Genomic DNA, 17,989 nt, shown 5'->3' with positions numbered 1-17,989 from the left:
CAGGGAAGGCTCCAGCTCACTGATACCGGGATTTGCTGATTTTAAGGCAATGTAGAATGCAATGCATGTATTGTTTTAGAAATATGACCATTTTTGCTATTTAAAGCAAGTACCTTTTTAAAATTCTTCCCACTTGCCTTTAACTGGACTTGCAGCATCCTAACTTTGTGGCAAGCTGTGCCACTTGTGTAAACAAAAGGAGATTTCAGCTTTCCCTGTGAACCAGCTCAGTTGACCACCATCCCACACCGCTTCCCTGCGGCCCCTGGGGCCTTTGCTGCTGGGGGAGGAACTGGGGATTGGAGACGGGGGCACGAGAGCCCCACAGTGAGGCCCGCGCCAGCAGGGTGGTCCTGAGCACAAAGACGAGCCGCGTACGGAGTGCAAACAGGGAGAGACTCGGGCCAAAGTGTGCTCCATGTCCTGTATTTTGTTTAAAGCACCAATGATACACACACAGAAGTCGTCCAGCTCCCTTTATATAAACTTCTTGTTTTATTAAAACTAGTATTTTCACTCAAGTTTTTAAGGAATCCTTTATTTCACATGAACAAAAGCATCTCGCAGCAGGGCAACCCCTTGGGCTGTGCGGTTTAACCATCTCTGACCTGCTCCGGCAGCTCCTGCCTGCAAGCAGGACCACAAGGCTGGCCGCCCCCGCACCACACATGGGCCCAGCGCAGAATGAAACAAACTGCAGGGAACTGCAGTGAGTTAGAAATAAAACACGCATCACTGCTGGGGGTGGCTCCAGAGAGCAGTAGTAAGTAGCTTAATGTTTTTCAGATTGGACTGCCTCGGTCTTCCTCCAGGGATGGGAGGAGAGGTGGGATCCTGCCTGTGCTGGGGCTGGCAGGGCTGGGGCTCATCCCCTTTGCCCCCGCTCCCCGGGTGGTCTGGGGTCACATCAGTGCTGCCTGGCCGTGGCCACTTCTAGCACCAAGTGCACTGAGTGCAATGACATTTGGCCCTGGTGTCTCCCTGGACCCACCGTGACTCCCTGGGCGCAGGGATGGAGGTGCAGAAACCTGTGCCGAACCCCTGGCATGGGCAGCAGCCCCTCCTCTCCCACCTCTTTGGGGCCGGGTCTTGGGTCTGTTTGGGACTGGTGACACCCAGGGATTTCCACCTCTGGCCATGCTGAATTTCTCTTTTCTCCTAAGGGTCTCCAGCTGTGCACCTCACTGCAGGGGATGCTGCAGCCGCCCACCTCCCTGCAGAGCTCACATGGCCCCAGGCCATGCTGTTCCTGCAGGGAAGCCTGGGGTCAGTCCTGAAGCACCTCTCTGCCCAGCACCCGGGGCACCTTCGCCCACAGGTGCTTTTCTCCCCCTGCACCTCTGATACCCCTGTGGCAGGTGACCTGACCAGCAAACCCAGGAGAAGGAAGCTAGTGGGCTATACTAAGAGGAAAGCAACTGATTTTCTTAAATGCTCAGATGAAAATTGTTGATCAGTGTTAAGACTTCCCCCCCCGCCCCCTTTATGTACGTCCATTTCCAACACGGTTGCTGTGAAAACCCAAGCAGCCACTGGCAGGTCTGTGATGACAGCAGGAGCGAGAAGGCAGGATGCCTGCCGCAGAAGCAGGGGTGCTCCGCTGTGAAGTTCTGAGCCGTTTGTGCAGGGAGGGGCACACGCAGGTAGACACTAATAGCTTTTTGCCATGGTTTATAACCCAATTTCCATCCTTCATTGCTTGCCTTCTGGAGCACTTAGTGCCCTGAAGAACACCCAAGAGTGGAGAGAATTTGCACTGCTCAGCAGACTCACAAGTATCTTTGCTTTAACTGCTATAAAGCTCTTTTTTTTTTTTTTTTTTTTTTTAGAAAAATTTATTTTATTTTTAAACACAGCAGAGTGCTACCAGGTTATCATCTTGGCACATACTCTCTGGGCAGCCCTGTGAAGTTTCTTCCCCTCAGGGCTTCATCCACTGTCAGGATGTATCTGTTGATAAGATCTTTCATTTCCTGGGTGAATGGCTCAAAATCCTTTTGCTTAGCACCAGACCGCTTGAAATTCCCATCCCTGTTGTTCTCAACGCAGAGCAGTCGGTCCTCTGTCACTGTCATATTCAGAAACTCCACCATTTCCTTCAGCTTGGGGATGAGGCTCTGCTTCAGGTCCTCATAGTGGACGATGAGCAGGCGCTTCCCGTACTTCAGCCAGTCCAGGACGTGGGAGGCCCACCAGGAGGCATAGCTGTTCACAAAATCGGGCCACTCTAAAGAACCGGAAAACCAGGAAAATGAGACAACATTAGCCATGCTGCGTTTCAACAGTTTTCCAAATGTTATCTTGTGCAACAAGGCTGGAGTTGCTGGGTATGGTCTGATGCTGCTGGATAGGCATGCGCTGGAGAAGCACAGTGTGGCCGGCTGCTGGGTACGTCAGCTCAGCTTTGCAGCTTCTGGCACGGAGGCAGAAGATGCTTAACTCTTCTGCCCCCCAGTCACCTGGACTGTGCAGGCTTCATGGCTCTTAACAGGGCTGGGAGAGTCACCAAGCTGCCTAGGACGCCCCGATGGAGGGACAGGGCACGGCAGCGGCCAGGTGGGCAGAGCTGCAACTTTGCATCTTTACTGTGCCTTATTTGTAGGAGTTGAGCTCTCTGTGCATGCCATCGGTGTGTGCACCGGGCAGGTGGCTCCACGCAGGGGCTGGGGGAGGACAGAACGCGCCAGGGGAAGAGTTTGACTGAAAGCCTGTGAAGGGATATGAGCAGGGAAGGCAGCTGGTCCCGCTTGGATGGTGGCTTAAGCAATGCTTTGCCATGTAACTTCAAGCAGATTCTTTTACTTCTGTGGTTTTCCTACCCTTTTACCTCCATTTCAAATGTAGACTGAGAAAGAGACAGGTTTATTTTTTAATATACATGTAAACAAATAATATATAATAATTATATAATAATATATTAACATTTTTATTATGTAAATGCAACATCAAGACACTGATCTTGGCTGGGACCCAAGGTGTTCTTGATTTCCAAATCTGTCGAATAACTTATCTTTCTGCATGCTTACCAGCCTGTTTATGGGGAGACTGGATAAGGAAATGGGATTAATAGGGAAGATTCTTCTGTTCCTGGCACATGGGAGGGATTTAGGGTCACCTGCCAGGATCACTGGGACAGAATTTACTGAATTAATTTTCCCACCTTTGCCTTGGGCATTAATGAGACCTCAATCTCTATCTGCTCTCTCTGATAATTTAATTTTCCAAGGGTCAAGATAGTCCTAGCTAAAGCTTTTGGGCTGGACAAAGAGCATTTGTGGCTGAAATGTGACAATTTGTAGTTTGCAGTATGGAAAAGCCGTTCCCTCCAGACTTTTTCTCTTTTGTAAGGGCTATTTTGTCTGGTTTTTTGATGAATAGGTCTTGAGTTTTGATTGATGAAAGGTGATACATGAACTTGGGAAAGAAATATGCTGTGACAGAGGACACTTCCCTCCCAGCCCCCCATGGCCCTGTGCTGCGTGGTTTGCCAAGCCACAGCTGTAATGCCTAAAATACACACGAAGAGAAATGCAAGCTGAATCTCTTCTCTGCCGCAGAGTCTGAATGCAGCAGTGTATTCAGTAGGGAAATTGTAGTCACACCATCCAGCTTGCCAGTCAAATGCACGAAGCGTGGCAGGCATATTCTGAAGTCTTTTCATATGTTCAAGGAACACCGAATCTCAAGTCCCCTTATTGCTATTATCCTGATTTATCTGCAGTGCAGTAGCACCTGTGCAGTGCTGTAAAATTTCCTTCAGGAAATGTCATGCTCCATTGAATCCTCCAAATATTAAATTAGATTTCTCATGGTTATTACATGCTGCAGGGGCAAATTTTCTTTACCTCGCATAGCTTGGCAAATGGGCTGTACGCAGGGGTGTTGTACCTGGACATGTTTTCTCTGCCAAACAGTATGATGGCAGCAACGTTGCTGCATGCCTGTGGCCACAGCATTGGTGCTGCGCTACCCTCCTCTCCATGGTGGTGGATGTGTGGCAAGACCACAACCACTCCCAGAGTGCAGGTCTGAATGCTTTTGGGACTGATCTGGCTGTGGTGGAACTCAAGTCCCACTGAATTTGTTTGCAGTGCTGACTCAGGTCCCAGTGTGTTACCCCCTTCCCAGCATGCCGAGAAGATAAGTTTCAAACTGTGTCCAAAGTGGCAGCGAGCACCCCCAGCCCGCGCTGGGGCAGCACGTTACCTTTGCTCTTCCAGTTGCGGTCGGTGGCGTACCCCAGGTGCCCGGCATATTTCCTGTTGAACTCCGCCATCAGCGACTTGTATGGATTCCTTATCAACAGGATCGCCGAGTCGAACATTTCAATCTCCGTCTTGCCACTTTCGTGTGTTTTCACACAGATGGTCCTTCTACTTCTCCAGTGGTCTTTTTCTCCTTTAAAACCTGTTTTACAAGACAGGATTGTTGGCTTTTTCACTTGATTATATGTCTGTGCCTTTTCACACTCTAAATCATTCCCTACAGTGGTGTAAAACTGTTGTGAAAGTACAAGTCAATTAAACCCATCACCCAGGACCTGGGACCAGGGCTGAATTTTATTCCTGGCCTGCCACTGATTTGCAAGGCTTATTGACTTTATTTGGTTGGGAACCATCTTCTTGCGTGCTTCTCCATGCCTGCCATAAGGAGGACCCTGTCCCTGGCGGGAGCCCCAGCTGCTGAGCGGGGCATGCGCTGGGAGCCAGGCTTTCCTCTGCTGGGGAGCACTTCGTCGGCACCTTGCTGCAAAAGGGCTGTTTTTCACAGGACCAGTGCTTGGCGCTTGCTAAATACAGTGCCCCCTCAGGATAGTGTCCTCCCAGAATAATTAGTAACATTTAAAAATTCAACCCTTGTGTTTCATGTGCTACTGAAGGGTTTAGTCAGCCTTCTCAGGGTTTAGTCAACTTAGTGCTTAGCGAATACAGAATACAGTGCCCCCTCAGGATAGTGTCCTCCCAGAATAATATTTATAAATACAGTGCCCCCTCAGGATAGTGTCCTCCCAGAATAATTAGTAACATTTAAAAATTACCCTTGTGTCCAGTGCTTGGCGCTTGCTAAATACAGTGCCCCCTCAGGATAGTGTCCTCCCAGAATAATTAGTAACATTTAAAAATTCAACCCTTGTGTTTCATGTGCTACTGAAGGGTTTAGTCAGCCTTCTCAGGGTTTAGTCAACTTCTTTTACTCAACTGGTCTTTTGGACCAGTCTTTTAGATGGGAGCTGCACATGTGCATGTGCACAGCAGCACCAGTGCAGGCGACACGCAAATTTTGCAAATCAAGAGCCTGGCTGTTGTCTGTGAAAGTAGCTGCCTGTCAGGCTCAGCACGCTGCTGGAGCAGTCCCTGCTGCTGTATGCACCACGTGAGACCGCTTGTTCCAGGCACGTGTTTAAATTTTACCACATGTGCTGACAGTGCCAGCCTTTGCTGGCTCCAAGCAGAAGGATGTCAGAGAGAGTAAGTAAAGCTTCATGCCTTGGAAGGGCTTTGTGTGTCCCATCCCTCTGGATACGGTACCTTTGTTGTAGAGGGCTCCATCGAAGTAATAGCTTCCCGTGTAGTATCCTGTGGCATGCTCTATCAAATGGCGAGCCCACGTATTCCCAGCCCCAGGAAAGCTTGACAAAGCAACGAACACTTTGGATTTGGTGGTTAAGAATTTCCTGTCTGTGCAGCGGGTGTCTGTGAGTACAGAAGATATTTCATTGTTAGCATTGTGGCTTTTTAATAATTCCACTGACAGCTCTTGATTACAGGGTTTATTGCTTCTTTCTTCTCTTTCTTACGAATATAGGATATCAATTTGAGTCCAGTTGTGAGTCAGCTACTTCCCAAAATTAATTCAGCCATAAGAGGCCAAAGAGATTATCCTCAGAAGAGGTTTTTGCTGGTTTTGTGTTAGGCAATGCTTTTTTGATAGAGCTGCAGCAAACCATTGTACTTGCCAGCAAGTTGTGATAAAAGCCCCTTGATGCCTGTTTGTTAATGGCTATTTGCCTGGCAGGTTGGCTCTTCAATGAAACCCTAAATGTGCCATTACACCTGGAAATTGCGAGTTTTATAACGCAGGAGAAACCTCTCCTAGTGAAAGGAGCTGGCGTTCAGTTAAACCTCTAGGCTGTCATTCCTCTCCGAAGGGCCCAAGGCAGTGACGAGCCCACATTGCGTTAATCTCCCATGGGGGCTAGACACCTGGTTTCCATACATGCTTTCGTAAATCCTAACCTTATTTCTTAGCGTGGCAATAAAAGAAAGGATAGGATAAGAACCAATCTTGACCCTCTGTGATGATTCAAAAAGAAGCCAGGAAATAAATTAGAAATTATGCTCTTCATTCTTCAAAGCAGCCTCTAGATGAAGCCATGACTAGAAAGTGCCAGCACAGTCCAGAGGAGGCTGTCTTCTGCTACTACTGACCTACACAGATGTGGGAAGTACTAGCAATTTCATGAAAGCAAGTGTTCTTCTTGCATGATCTTTTCACGTGCTGGTGTTTGCAGTCTACCTCTGAACTGGGAGATGGAGGAAAAAAAGGGTGTTGGAGAAAAAAAGCCCAGCACCAATCCCCAAAAGCACTTAATTTGTTTAATTTTAAGCATGAGGAGTTTCACTAAACTCAGTGCAAATCATTGCATGGATAAAGTTGCCAGTACCACCTAAATGGTTTACTGGATTGGAGCCTTACTCTCTGCTTTATTTTCCGGCTTTGAAACATGTGTGCAGATGAATATTTTAGAGCAAGATGGGTAGAGCAAAATTAGTGTCTGCAGAGCTGCCTTGGTGGCTGTGTAACGTGGGGGCTAGGTGTGTGTTTAACGAGCAGGACTGGAACCAGAGTATGGGGTCCTTGCCCCTGATGCCCGGGGTGCTGCATGGTTCGGGGTATGCCTTCCCAGGCTCTGCCTTGTTCTCTCCATCTGCAAAATAATTGTATTTTTCCAGGGTGGGGGGAGGCTGTGCTGCTTAATGAGAGAATGGAAAGATGCATATTTACGAGCACGATTGCAAGGGGGGGTTTAGATAAGGGCTGTTTGCTAAATTCCTGCCTGTATTGTGATACCAACCATTGTGGCTAAGACTGCTGTAAACTAGATCACTTTTACCCACTGCAGAAGGGACGCATGGGCTATTTCCAGCAGTGGTGGGTCTGGCCCTGGCACGAGGCTGGAGCTCGTACCTTGCACTGGTGTCTGATAGACCAGGCAGTATTTTCCCTCGGCGTTACTGCTGGTGTTGTGCATCCCACTGCAGAGCAGCCTGTCTGCGCCGTCGTGCAGCGAGAAGCGCCCGGTGGGGTAGCCGCAGTAGCACTCCTGCCCTTGGATGACTGCCAAGGGAAACTCCTACGAAAGAGAGAAAATAGATCAGTGCGTAAATGCCATGGCATCAACAGCCTGCGGGGAATGCTGCTGTTACACAAAGAAAAATAAATCTTCACAAGGCTACTGTCAAGATGAAAGCAGTGTTTGAGATATCATTGTAAGGGTCATGCTTATACCACTACTGTCTTTCGTATGGCAATTTCTTAAAAACTGGTTTTCACACACAAGCCTTGTAAAGCTTGAAAAGTCACAATATTCTGGCTTTTTTCATTATTCATAAAAATAATTTTATAATATTCCTGCAGCACCTAGGACATAATTCCACCTGCAAAACATCAGTGTGGGAAAAGCTGTTCTTATTTACCCCCAAAATGAACATTTTGAATTGGATCATCTTTTAAACTTCTATTTATATTCCCCCAAACTGAGGAGTCAGCTGTTAAAAGGTTTGCCTTATTCAGTTGATTTTACCAGAGTTTGTGTGGAGGAAACTTGCCCTTAAACTTAAAGAATTTAAGCAAAGAAGGAAATTTAGACCCACTAACTGCTGCAATCATGTTTAAAAATAGAAAGAAAAAAGTCAAGCCATAAAAAAAGTATGCACCTTGGTCTGACTTCTTCACAGTTTGCAAAAAATGAATGTGCGTAGAGCGGCTGATACAGAGTCTGAGAACTACTGTGTATATTTTTTGAAAAACTATTTAGAAATACGATACCAAGTAATTTTTGGTACATCTATTCAGAGGGACTGTGCTGACGGTGAACATGGGGCTGCACCAGAAAAGGCAGAGGCGGAAGGGGACCTGCGGTGCCTGAGTGCAGCTGTAGTTGTACCTGGTGCTGGGAGTGAGCTAAAGGCACGCACGGCTCTGCCTGCTGGTGCACGCAGCGTTAGCTCAGCTGGCGCCTGGCTCTGTCTTCAGGCATGGACACTTCTTGTTTTATGTTACCTTGCTTCTAGATAGGGAAATCTCACATGAAATCCAGACTGACTGCTGTGAATGACAGGTATCTCAGCAGAGCATAAAATGTTCAACTACAAGAAAGATATATGTAGTGTTCATTGCAAGGAAACAACTCCCCAGGAAAATTTCTGGCTGTAAGAAATTTCTTTTCAATGGATATGAAGAAAAGTAATTCAGGTTTTGGTGTACCGGTCTTACCCAAAACAGGCAACAGGCTGCAAAGCAGCGTTGCTATGTGGTGGCAGAGCAGTGAGGCTGAGCTGCTGGGCTAATATTGATGAGAATTAAGAGAAGTTTGAGGGAAATGCGTGCTAATTATTTGCTGAAGAAATTAGTAGTTGCTTATGTGCTCAATAGGAAAAGCATGCTTACTAGTTTGCTGAAACTGGCCCTAAAATTCAGTCTTTCTCCTCTTTACCAGGAAGACTGGGTTTTTTTTTCCTTGGATTTCCAAAGTTCCCCTGATGGATTGCTCAGTGGCACGGCGGTGCATTGGCGTGCATGGATGGGCTCGGTGCAGCCACAGAATGGCTGAAGGAAGCTCAGGGGTTATTCGAGCACAGAGCGTTCAATTCCACCCATTCCATATCAACACTTTTTGCCTTTTAAAAGTCTTTTGGATTCTGGGAGTGTGTGACAGAACTGCTGAGCAGCTTATCTCTTGCTCTTCCCCACATGTTCATCCTCTGATAAGGAGTCAAATACAACACATGTGCCATCTGTGCCCAAACAGCCAACATTTGCTTAGTGAATGAGATATGACATAGTCAAAAACTATTTACAGATTTGATCTAAGGACAAAATAGTTCTGTTTCTGCTTGCAAACAGAAATTTTTCCTTTACAATGAAACAGCCTTTCTCAGTTTGAGAAATTAGTAAGTGTCCCGGCCATCAAACACAGCCTAGAATAAAAATGTACCTTGTACCTCGTGCCAAGTGGCACCTGCAAGCGATTGACTTTTCTGGAAGGCTGGAGGTTTTGTGAAGAGACCTATGCAAACGCTTCTCTGTATCTCTGCATCTGCAGAAGCACTGGGCAATATGGTGCTGTTCTGCAGCTACTCTGCATGAGGTTCAGGGTAATGGAGGTGCGGGGTGCCCAGCCCTTTGGGAGCCAGGGGCAGTCGGGCTGTCCCGCGCCTGTGCAGCCTTCCTGCTGCTTGGGCAGCAAGTGGTTGGAGGAAGGGCAGAAACAGGGAGTGGGCTTCACAAATGAAAGTTTCAAAGTTTCAGTGACGGCAGCACACGCGCTGAAAGAAGCACGACAGTAGTTCTGGTAATCGCACCAGGATCCACAGCGTTGGTGCAAAGTGCTGTCATCAGCCGGCTGATTATTCAGACTGTGAGTCCACCTGATACAGCGCACAAAGTGAGACTGCAAAGTAACATATTCAATCTTGATTTCCCATCAGTATTTAATCAAAACTACAAGCCATCCACTTTGCTCACCTGTGTATTTATGTATGCCCCGAGCTGTGGTTATGGCTTTAAGCAACCATCTAACTTTTAAGTGCCGGACTCCAGCTCAGCACACACAAATCTGCGATGCCTCACTTCAGTTAAACACAAGTATATCACCAGAGAAATCTGCGGGTCTGTGAATAAGCATTTTTCTGGATTGAGCTTTAGAGCATGCATTGACAGGCTTAGGCGTCCATCCTGCAAGCTGTAATTCAGTGTAATTCAGAGTTGATGTCGATGGGCCTATTTACATAAGAATTTGTTAGATGAAGCCTCAACAGGTAGTTTAAGTGCTGTAAGGAAAGCAATCATTCTCCAATAGCAACACAGACGATGTGATGATTCAATCGCTAATTGTTTTTTATTAGATTGTATTCAAATTAAGAATTATTAAATTCTTAAAGAAAGAAATGTAAAAGATTAAAAATACACTTAACTGGTTCTACTCTGATTACTCTGCTAAATTGCTGTCTTTTCCAACTTCCTATACTATCCTATCTGACGCAGTTAAAATTTTTCTCTTAATCTACCAAAAAGAATAAGAGATGGGGGCTAATCATGGAAGGGAATTTCTCTCCCAAGTAAAAATTATGGGTTTGGTTTATTTAAAAATGGGCATGTTCATTTTGCAACAAACCTAGAAGTCATTCTTCAAGTTTTCATTGAACTGGATATGCTAAGAGCAAAGAATAAATACTATAAAGCCAATCATGCCCTCGCATAAAAATTCTGGCTTGTTTTACACTGTGATCTGTTGAGGCCAGGGGACAATTCCTCAGTGTGCTGTTATACCCAATATGACCCTAATTTGAAATACTCCTCTCTCACTGCTGCAATAAAGTCTGAGAGGCTGTGGTTATCTGCGCCAGTTGAGGTTCTGGCCTACTTATCTTTGTTTTATTGTGTTTAAAAAAAAATCTAAATGAAGCTATGGAAACACTCTATATGAATTCTACAATGGGATTTTGATCAAAATCCTAGGAGTCTTTTGTTTATGGGTAAATAATGGCATGTAGCTACATCTGGAATCCAAAATAGCAGGTCTATTTTTGAAATAAGAAGATTGCTGTATTCTGTATATTGCTGTATAAAGAAAAGAAAAAGCACCTTAGAGTTGGTAATGTTCAAGTATGCAAACTTGCTGGCATGGCTTTTGGATGCATTGAGATACTGGGGTTCTGTCCTCAGACTTAGTGTTCTTCCAGATTTTATTCATATTATCATGTATTACTGCATACAGCACCTGAATGGTAAAAGGACTGTTTATTTAAAAATATAAATTCAAATGGAGATGGCTCGTTTAGTATGCAGGTGGGCTTATAAAAGAGCATATATGAAAATTATGGCTTCTGGCCAAGGGACCTAGCACAGAAACACATTCATGGATCTGTGTTACGAGGTGATAATGGGTTACTATTAAGCCATGTCATCATTCTGTTAATTAAGAAAAAAATTTATAATTAAGGGTATTTAGCAGGTTTCATCTGAAGCTGTTACATCAAATTCATATCTCAAATGCTTCCAAGGGCTGGAGCTACCATTTCAGCTGCACAAAGCAATTTGCAAGGCTAACAAATAAATATGGTATGCCTCAATTTGCTTTTCTTCTAAGTCCCAAAGAGCAAAAGACTTATTCATATGTTCAACTTTAAGCATCCAACTAGTTCCATTTAAAAGCCCACTAGCTTTTTCAGGACACGCAGAAATTGTTGGGATAGTTCCTTTCAGCATAACAGGAGGGACTAAAATGACAGTGCCGTCTTGATTTCAGAAGAGCTAAGTATGTTGCTATTGGCTAGGAAGTTGTCCATCTTATTTTGAAAGGAAAGGAACCTAAGTCGGGACAAATGTTTGTAGTGTCATAATAGGACTTGTTTTGGTATCTAGAGTTAAAGCTCAAATCAGTGTGTAACAACTGGACTTGTGGATATGCAATTGCTGCTTCTTAAGTTGGAGGGAGACCTTGCCAGTCTTTTTGTAGGCAAATATTCTCTAATAATCATTTTCCAAAGGGTAGCATGGTGCCTGGCAGAGCTAAAGGAGGGCGGGGAAGGATAAGCAGGTTGTTACCTGCACCATTTTAGGGAAGGAATAAATGAGAGAGGTACCAAACCTTTTCTTCACCTTCCTTCAGTACCTTTTCCTCTTGATGTTACCATTTCTGCAGCCCTCTCCATGCCCTCTGTGCAGAAAGAGTCTTTAGATAATCCCTTAGAATATCTGGTTTGCTGATGGCTTTCTCACACAAGCTTCATCAAGCCAATATGCATTGGCTCTAACTCTGGAAAGACACTAGCTGCTCTGCAGAGATGGACAGTTTCCTCCATCCTGCTGCTCTCCTCTATCCTAGTCCTGTTCGAATGTCACACTAATGTGGTACATTTTGGTTGTGGTCTTTTTCCTATCCTTCTCAGTCACAAGTAATTTCAGATGCTTCCACTTTTTGGCTGCATGGCCAGAAAACCTTGAAGGAACTATACTTCTGAAAACCCATTTATTTAGAAAAGTCATCTCCCAAAACCAGAATGGCATAACTGTGCTTAAAAACATTGACCTCATGTTTGAGCACATCTGAAAACAACTTCTCCAGATATTTCATACCATTCTCCCAGATAGGGAAGCAATAATTAATTGCACTTCATCAGTAAATATTAATAAAATGATGTTACATGTGGGTAAACTGACACAGAAAGACTAAGATTTTTTTCCACCATTAAACAACAGATTAATGGCAGAGCTTGGAAAGAATTGCTCATGAAGTCCTGCTTTACTGAACATTTATATGCATAGAGGATGTGAAGAGTGTGTTTGTATGCATGTTTGTAAGGTACTATATACAGAGTATATGGGTGATTCACTGCAATTCGTTGCACAGAGTTAATTCTATGATGCGTTCTTAAAACACTGATGAGCTCATATAGAGGATATGTTGACTGGCAAAAGCTTTCCCACTCTACCTAGTAATTAAGAAGATTTGTTGTTCATGCCTTAATTGTTTTAATCAATTTTGTGATGCTAGAAGACAAAGTAATTGAATGTTCAGTTTAGTGCATGAGGCTGAATGTGGCTGCAGGCTAAATCTGACCACACAGTGAACCCTCCTCTATTAAAAAAAAAAAAAAAAAAGCCCCATTGGAGTGGCGAGGAAGGGAAGGGAACCAACCACAGCAACAGCCACTAAAGCAGAGGGTGCCCTGGACCAAACGTTCCCTCCCCCTGAGGATACCCAAGTCCGTCAAAGTCAAACTCCTTCAGTTCTTAAATCCATGGTCTTACTCTGTCATAAGTGTGGAGAATGAGCAAAGGTGATGCTTCAGGCCAAGAGTATGCACAAGGACAGTGGATGTTAGCATGTCCCTTCTCACCTTCTGTCCAAAGCCAATAAGCACACAGCTGACCTTATTTGTTGCTTTTTTGTAGTCTTATATATCGGCATGAAGTCCTACAATGAGTCCATTTTAAATTAAAATTTATTAGATTTAAATTACATAGGTTATAGTGAAAGTGGTATAAATTCTTCTGGTGTGGAAAGAGACACATTTGTATAAAAGTACCAGGAAAGTCCACCTGCATTCAGTGTGCTTATCTGCTAAAATTTTTCTATGGCAGCCTTTTTTTTTGTATTTAAGATTGTATCACGTTCCTAGCCAACACAGTTACACACTGGTGTAAAAATTGTGTGTAGATACCTCAGCATTAAATCCTCTTGTTTGTTATGGCAATGCCTGCTGCTGGACTGTCAAGGAGCCTGAGACCAAAAGGACCACCTTGGAGGGGAGCACACAGGGCTGCACAAAGTGGAGGGTGCTGGGGATCGCTTCTCCCTGCCCTGCCCTGCCCATGCACTGCACGTGGCTCCCCGAGGGCTGAGTGGGGACCAGCTCCCTGGAGGGCACTGGAGCCACATTTCGGGTGCTGCTCAGCCCACATCCACCCTCCAGCAGCATGTCTCCCCATGAGCCACAGCCACTGAGACCTCCCCCGGGTCAGATCTGGCTCTGGGCTTGGTTTGAATGTGACACGGAAATGGTATCGATTTCCTCATGGTCGATACTCGTCACGTAGAATGGCTTTTCTGTGCATCATATTTAGTGGCATCGCTCTGATGGCTTTCCCTCCCACCTTCCCCACTCAAGAGAGCAGTTGGACCAGATGCATCACTGGGTATTTACTCTGATGAGTTTTGTCCTTTAGAAACTCATTTACAAATTCAAAGCTCTAAGGCACTAATCTCTGCTATTCCCTTAGTAGATTAAAATTTAAAATAACAAAAAAGAAGAAAGGATGTGAAATGAGAACTGTTCTTACTTTCTTGGAGCAAAATTCAGAGCACATCTCCACCGTCAAATTGGGCTGTATCAAAGAGGCTGGAAAGGTGTCTGTTAAATTTTCTGGAGCTCTAAAACATCCTCGATAGATAACATTCCTCCCTGCAGGGATATGAAATAGGTTTCTCTTGAGAAAACAATGTCCGTAGTATCCTGCCTCCTTCACAAAGAACAATATTAGGTTCAGAAGCTAAAAATAATAAAAGAAATTTTATATTCCAAATGCTGTAAAAATAAGAGAAACCATGATATACACTAGAAAAATGTGTTGCAAATCCTGTGGTATTGAAAGGAGCACATGCCTTTAGCTTTGTACTAACCACTGAAAGTAGGGCTGCAGCAAAGAGTTTAAATTAAATTCCACCAGTGGAGGGCATTGCTATTGTTTGCAAGTCCCAGTTTTCTTTTGAAGACAAGCTTTCCCGTGAAAGACTTAAAAGCCACGATAAAAATCTATAAAGCTTCCCATGATCTGCACCAGAAAGGGAAAGGAATTTAAATGAATCCTGAAAGCCCCCACAGGGACCCACCTTCCTGCACATCTGCTCAGTTGCTGAGCTATCCCTCTCCTCTTCCCACTCTTTCTTTTCAGGGCAAGGGTGTTTGCTGCAGCCTTCGAAATCTAAACTAGGCTTTTGTAAGCTGTTTAGGGAGAACAGCTTTCTTCAAGTCTTTAGCATCAGCCTCTGATCTCACCTGCTCCTGTATAAATGCCAGAGAGCTTGGCAGAATTGCTCCATTTTTTGCATCACTGTGATTGAAGTCAGGATTTGGCCCAAATACTTGTTATAAGCAGCAATACAATTTTCCTTCCTGCTTAAGAGAGAAATGTCCCCTGACAGAACCAAACAAAACCCCAGATCTGTCATGGAAACTCACTACCCCAGGTGAGGCAATGCATTTGCACAGATTAACTAATGGTAATGAAGAAAATAACATTATGTGGCTGGTTAGAAAAAGAAAAAAGTCTGCATGTTGTATGACACTTCTGTAATTCTTAGGATTTTGTGGGCTTTACAAAGGTGGAAAATGCTTTTACTTCATCGCTGTGTACTAACTCTCTATTGATAGAATTTGCCTAGCACGACTCAATAGGGAGAAAAGTGGATTTGGGAATGAATTTAGGTCCTCTGAGGCCTGGTCCGCACCCACTGGCTACCTTAAACAATACTCACTAGAGCTGATGTGGGAAATATGTTGGATGACAGGAGAGATGCAGTGCAGTTTTGATGGAAAAATTTGGTTCTGCATGAATTTCCTGGCAGAAGGGCCCAGATTCTCCAGCATGAGCCAAGAGCAATCTAAGGAGAAGCTGCTTAAATATTATTCTAATAACTGTTCAAACCAGTTACTAGAAGCAATCCTATATCTTTGGGATCACTCAGGAGATGTGAAAATGAAATAACTTAATGCAAGTTGGGGGGAAACAGGAGTCTCCCTGGGACCAGATCACTGCAAGCACAGCACCAAAGAATAAAACAACTGAAGTTTTTTGGCTTCTCAGGATGCTCTTGAAAGACTTCCTACTAAATCTCACACTAATATTTAATTCCTGAAACAAAATATTTATGAACATGTTTAGAGTTGCCTCAGCGGGTCAGGAAGAAAGCTTGAACTGCCCACACCAGCACTCGGGAGGGAGCAGGGTTTGCAGAGAACCCACGTATCACACTGGAAATGTGCTGTATTTATGTCGTCTGCCTACTTTCTAGGGAAGGATGGCTGAATCCTGCCATGAGGAAAATGGCACTCTGTGCCACAGCGATCCCTGGGCTGCAGTAGCTGCAGACTTTGAGCTTCACTGCATTTAACATGATGTGGGGGCATGAGTCCTGCGGTGCAGAAGCTGCGCAGCTCATGGCGCCCAGGGAGCCAGGGTGGGAAGGGGGAGGCGAGGAACAGAGAGGTGAGCCAGCAAACTGCATGTCTAGGAAGGTTTAAATGGAGATGCCACTGGATCTGCTCTGCATAAGGAGAAGCCTTATGCAAGGTCTGTTCCCTATATTGCATAGTGTAAATCACAGATGCTGTTACAGTTTCAGAGTTACTTTCCAATATACTTGCTCAGTGTGATTAATACTCCTGTTGGCCCACTCCAGTGTCAGTGGGATTCTTCAAACAGTCAAATATCAGGTATTACTAAGGGCAAACAAAATACAAATCTAGCTTCAGGCTAGAGTAATTTGATGACTAATTCATTAATACTTAAGAAAAAAATAAATGCCGCCTTTTCCTGTGAAACATGTGTATATATTTTATGCTGAAGATTTAAACAGTGATGCATGTCCTGGGAAACCTGCCAATGTGCCTGTCAGCCTGACACTAGCAATTTAGGTCTATGTACCTTTGATATATAATTTATATGTAGCTGGGTGGATTATTGTACAAACCTTGACTTGTCTTTAAGAAGAAATGAAGTACCATCAATACTGGCACAACCTAAGGTCTTGGTGCTTCTTCTCAGCAAATGACATCTGTTAAGGTCTTGTGAGCTTGCCAAAAGTAAAGACTGCTCGGCTGTTTAGATATTTTATATGCTTTGTGTTGGCCCAAAGGTTTATCTATTTTATCTCCTGTGGTAGCTAATTGAATGACAAGTAGAGTAAGTGTTGTCATCTAAAGATGAAACAACAATCCCAAAAACCGCTAGAACAGAAGTCCTTGGAAAAGCAAAACTCTGTGGTCTCATTTCTCTCACTTAGGAGAGAGATTGGTGTGCCTTTCTCTCTGGCCTCTACTTATTCTCCTGCTGCAGTCACATAGCACTTATTTTCATAGATTCATAGAATAGTTTGGGTTGGAAGGGACCTTTAAAGGTCATCTAGTCCAACCCCCTTGTAGTGAGCAGGGACATCTTCAACTAGACCAGGTTGCTCAGAGCCCCGTCCAACCTGACCTTGAATGTTTCCAGGAATGGGGCATCCACCACCTCTCTGGGCAACCTGTGCCAGTGCTTCACCACCCTCAGTGTAAAAAATTTCTTCCTTATATCGAGTCTATACCTACCCTCCTTTAGTTTAAAGCCATTCCCCTTGTCCTGTCGCAACAGGTCCTGCTAAAAAGTTTGCCGCCATCTTTTTTATTTTGCTTAGGATCATTTCTGAGCTTAGGGTGGCATTGATACGAGTGCTTTTCTGCCCTTCCATTACAAGGCACCCAGGGTTGTTTCTTAAACACATGTGGGTTTGTCCCCTGCAATGGACGCAAAAGGGAGTAGTTTTTCCTCAGCTGAAATTCTGCTGCTGTTGCAATCGCTCTGCACTGTATTTTGTTTCTTCCCCGGTGACACTAACTTCCTATGTGGCAGCCCTGAGGCAGCCGCGCCAGGCACGTCTTGCCACTCCGAGGCGGTGAGCAGGACCAGACCAGCAGCAAATGGATACCATGCCCCACGGGCACCTTTGTCCTTTGCTGTTTCAAACTCTGGTGACAAATGGAGCGAGACGAGCAGCGAAGACAGCCCACACTCTCAGCCTGGCTGCAGCATCTCCCCCCCGTGGGGTGAGCGTCGCTCCTGGGGAGAGCGGCTGCCTCTCTCCGGTCACACACCCACTTACGTCGTCTCTCTCCTGCCCGCAGCTCCTCCACCCTGTAGACAGAGAGCCGGTTCACCCCTCCGCAGATGGAGCCCTTTTCCCCCTTGCACTCGCTGTTGCACTCCTCGGGCTTTGAGGCAGTCGCTGGGAGCTTGTTCCCGCAGTAGCACTCTGCTCCGTACGCCAGGCCCGCGTAGGTGTAAGCCCTGCGGGGAGCAAAACCAGGTGCTGTTGGTACCGGCACCCCATCTATTCCCGAGTTTATACCTAATGAAGGCAGGAGCCTGTCCCTGTGTACGGCATACGCTTCTGCCGCCCGGCTCCAGAGATGCAGCCGGCCCCAAGGACCAGCACGGCCTCTTGGAG

The 17,989-nt window shown here is 45.2% G+C and overlaps 1 protein-coding gene across 1 annotated transcript in view; it reads right to left on the bottom strand.

Moving 5' to 3' along the window:
- Positions 1–1,491: 1,491 nt before the first annotated feature.
- The window catches only part of WSCD1 (WSC domain containing 1), a 33,202-nt gene continuing 16,704 nt past the window's right edge, over positions 1,492–17,989 (bottom strand). Inside the window, exons 4-9 of the mRNA XM_009278277.2 lie at positions 17,645–17,829; positions 14,068–14,189; positions 7,189–7,354; positions 5,529–5,693; positions 4,207–4,407; positions 1,492–2,227 (exon numbers count right to left, since the gene is read on the bottom strand). Coding sequence (XP_009276552.1) covers positions 1,875–2,227; positions 4,207–4,407; positions 5,529–5,693; positions 7,189–7,354; positions 14,068–14,189; positions 17,645–17,829 — 1,192 coding nt within the window. The 3' untranslated portion in view covers positions 1,492–1,874. The remainder of the gene's footprint in view (positions 2,228–4,206; positions 4,408–5,528; positions 5,694–7,188; positions 7,355–14,067; positions 14,190–17,644; positions 17,830–17,989) is intronic.

This window comes from Aptenodytes forsteri, unplaced genomic scaffold, assembly GCF_000699145.1.
Source record: "Aptenodytes forsteri isolate BGI_AS27 unplaced genomic scaffold, ASM69914v1 Scaffold66, whole genome shotgun sequence".
Taxonomy (NCBI): domain Eukaryota; kingdom Metazoa; phylum Chordata; class Aves; order Sphenisciformes; family Spheniscidae; genus Aptenodytes; species Aptenodytes forsteri.
The sequence above is the reverse complement of the archived record's forward strand: the minus strand, read 5'-3'. Positions and strand labels throughout refer to the sequence as shown.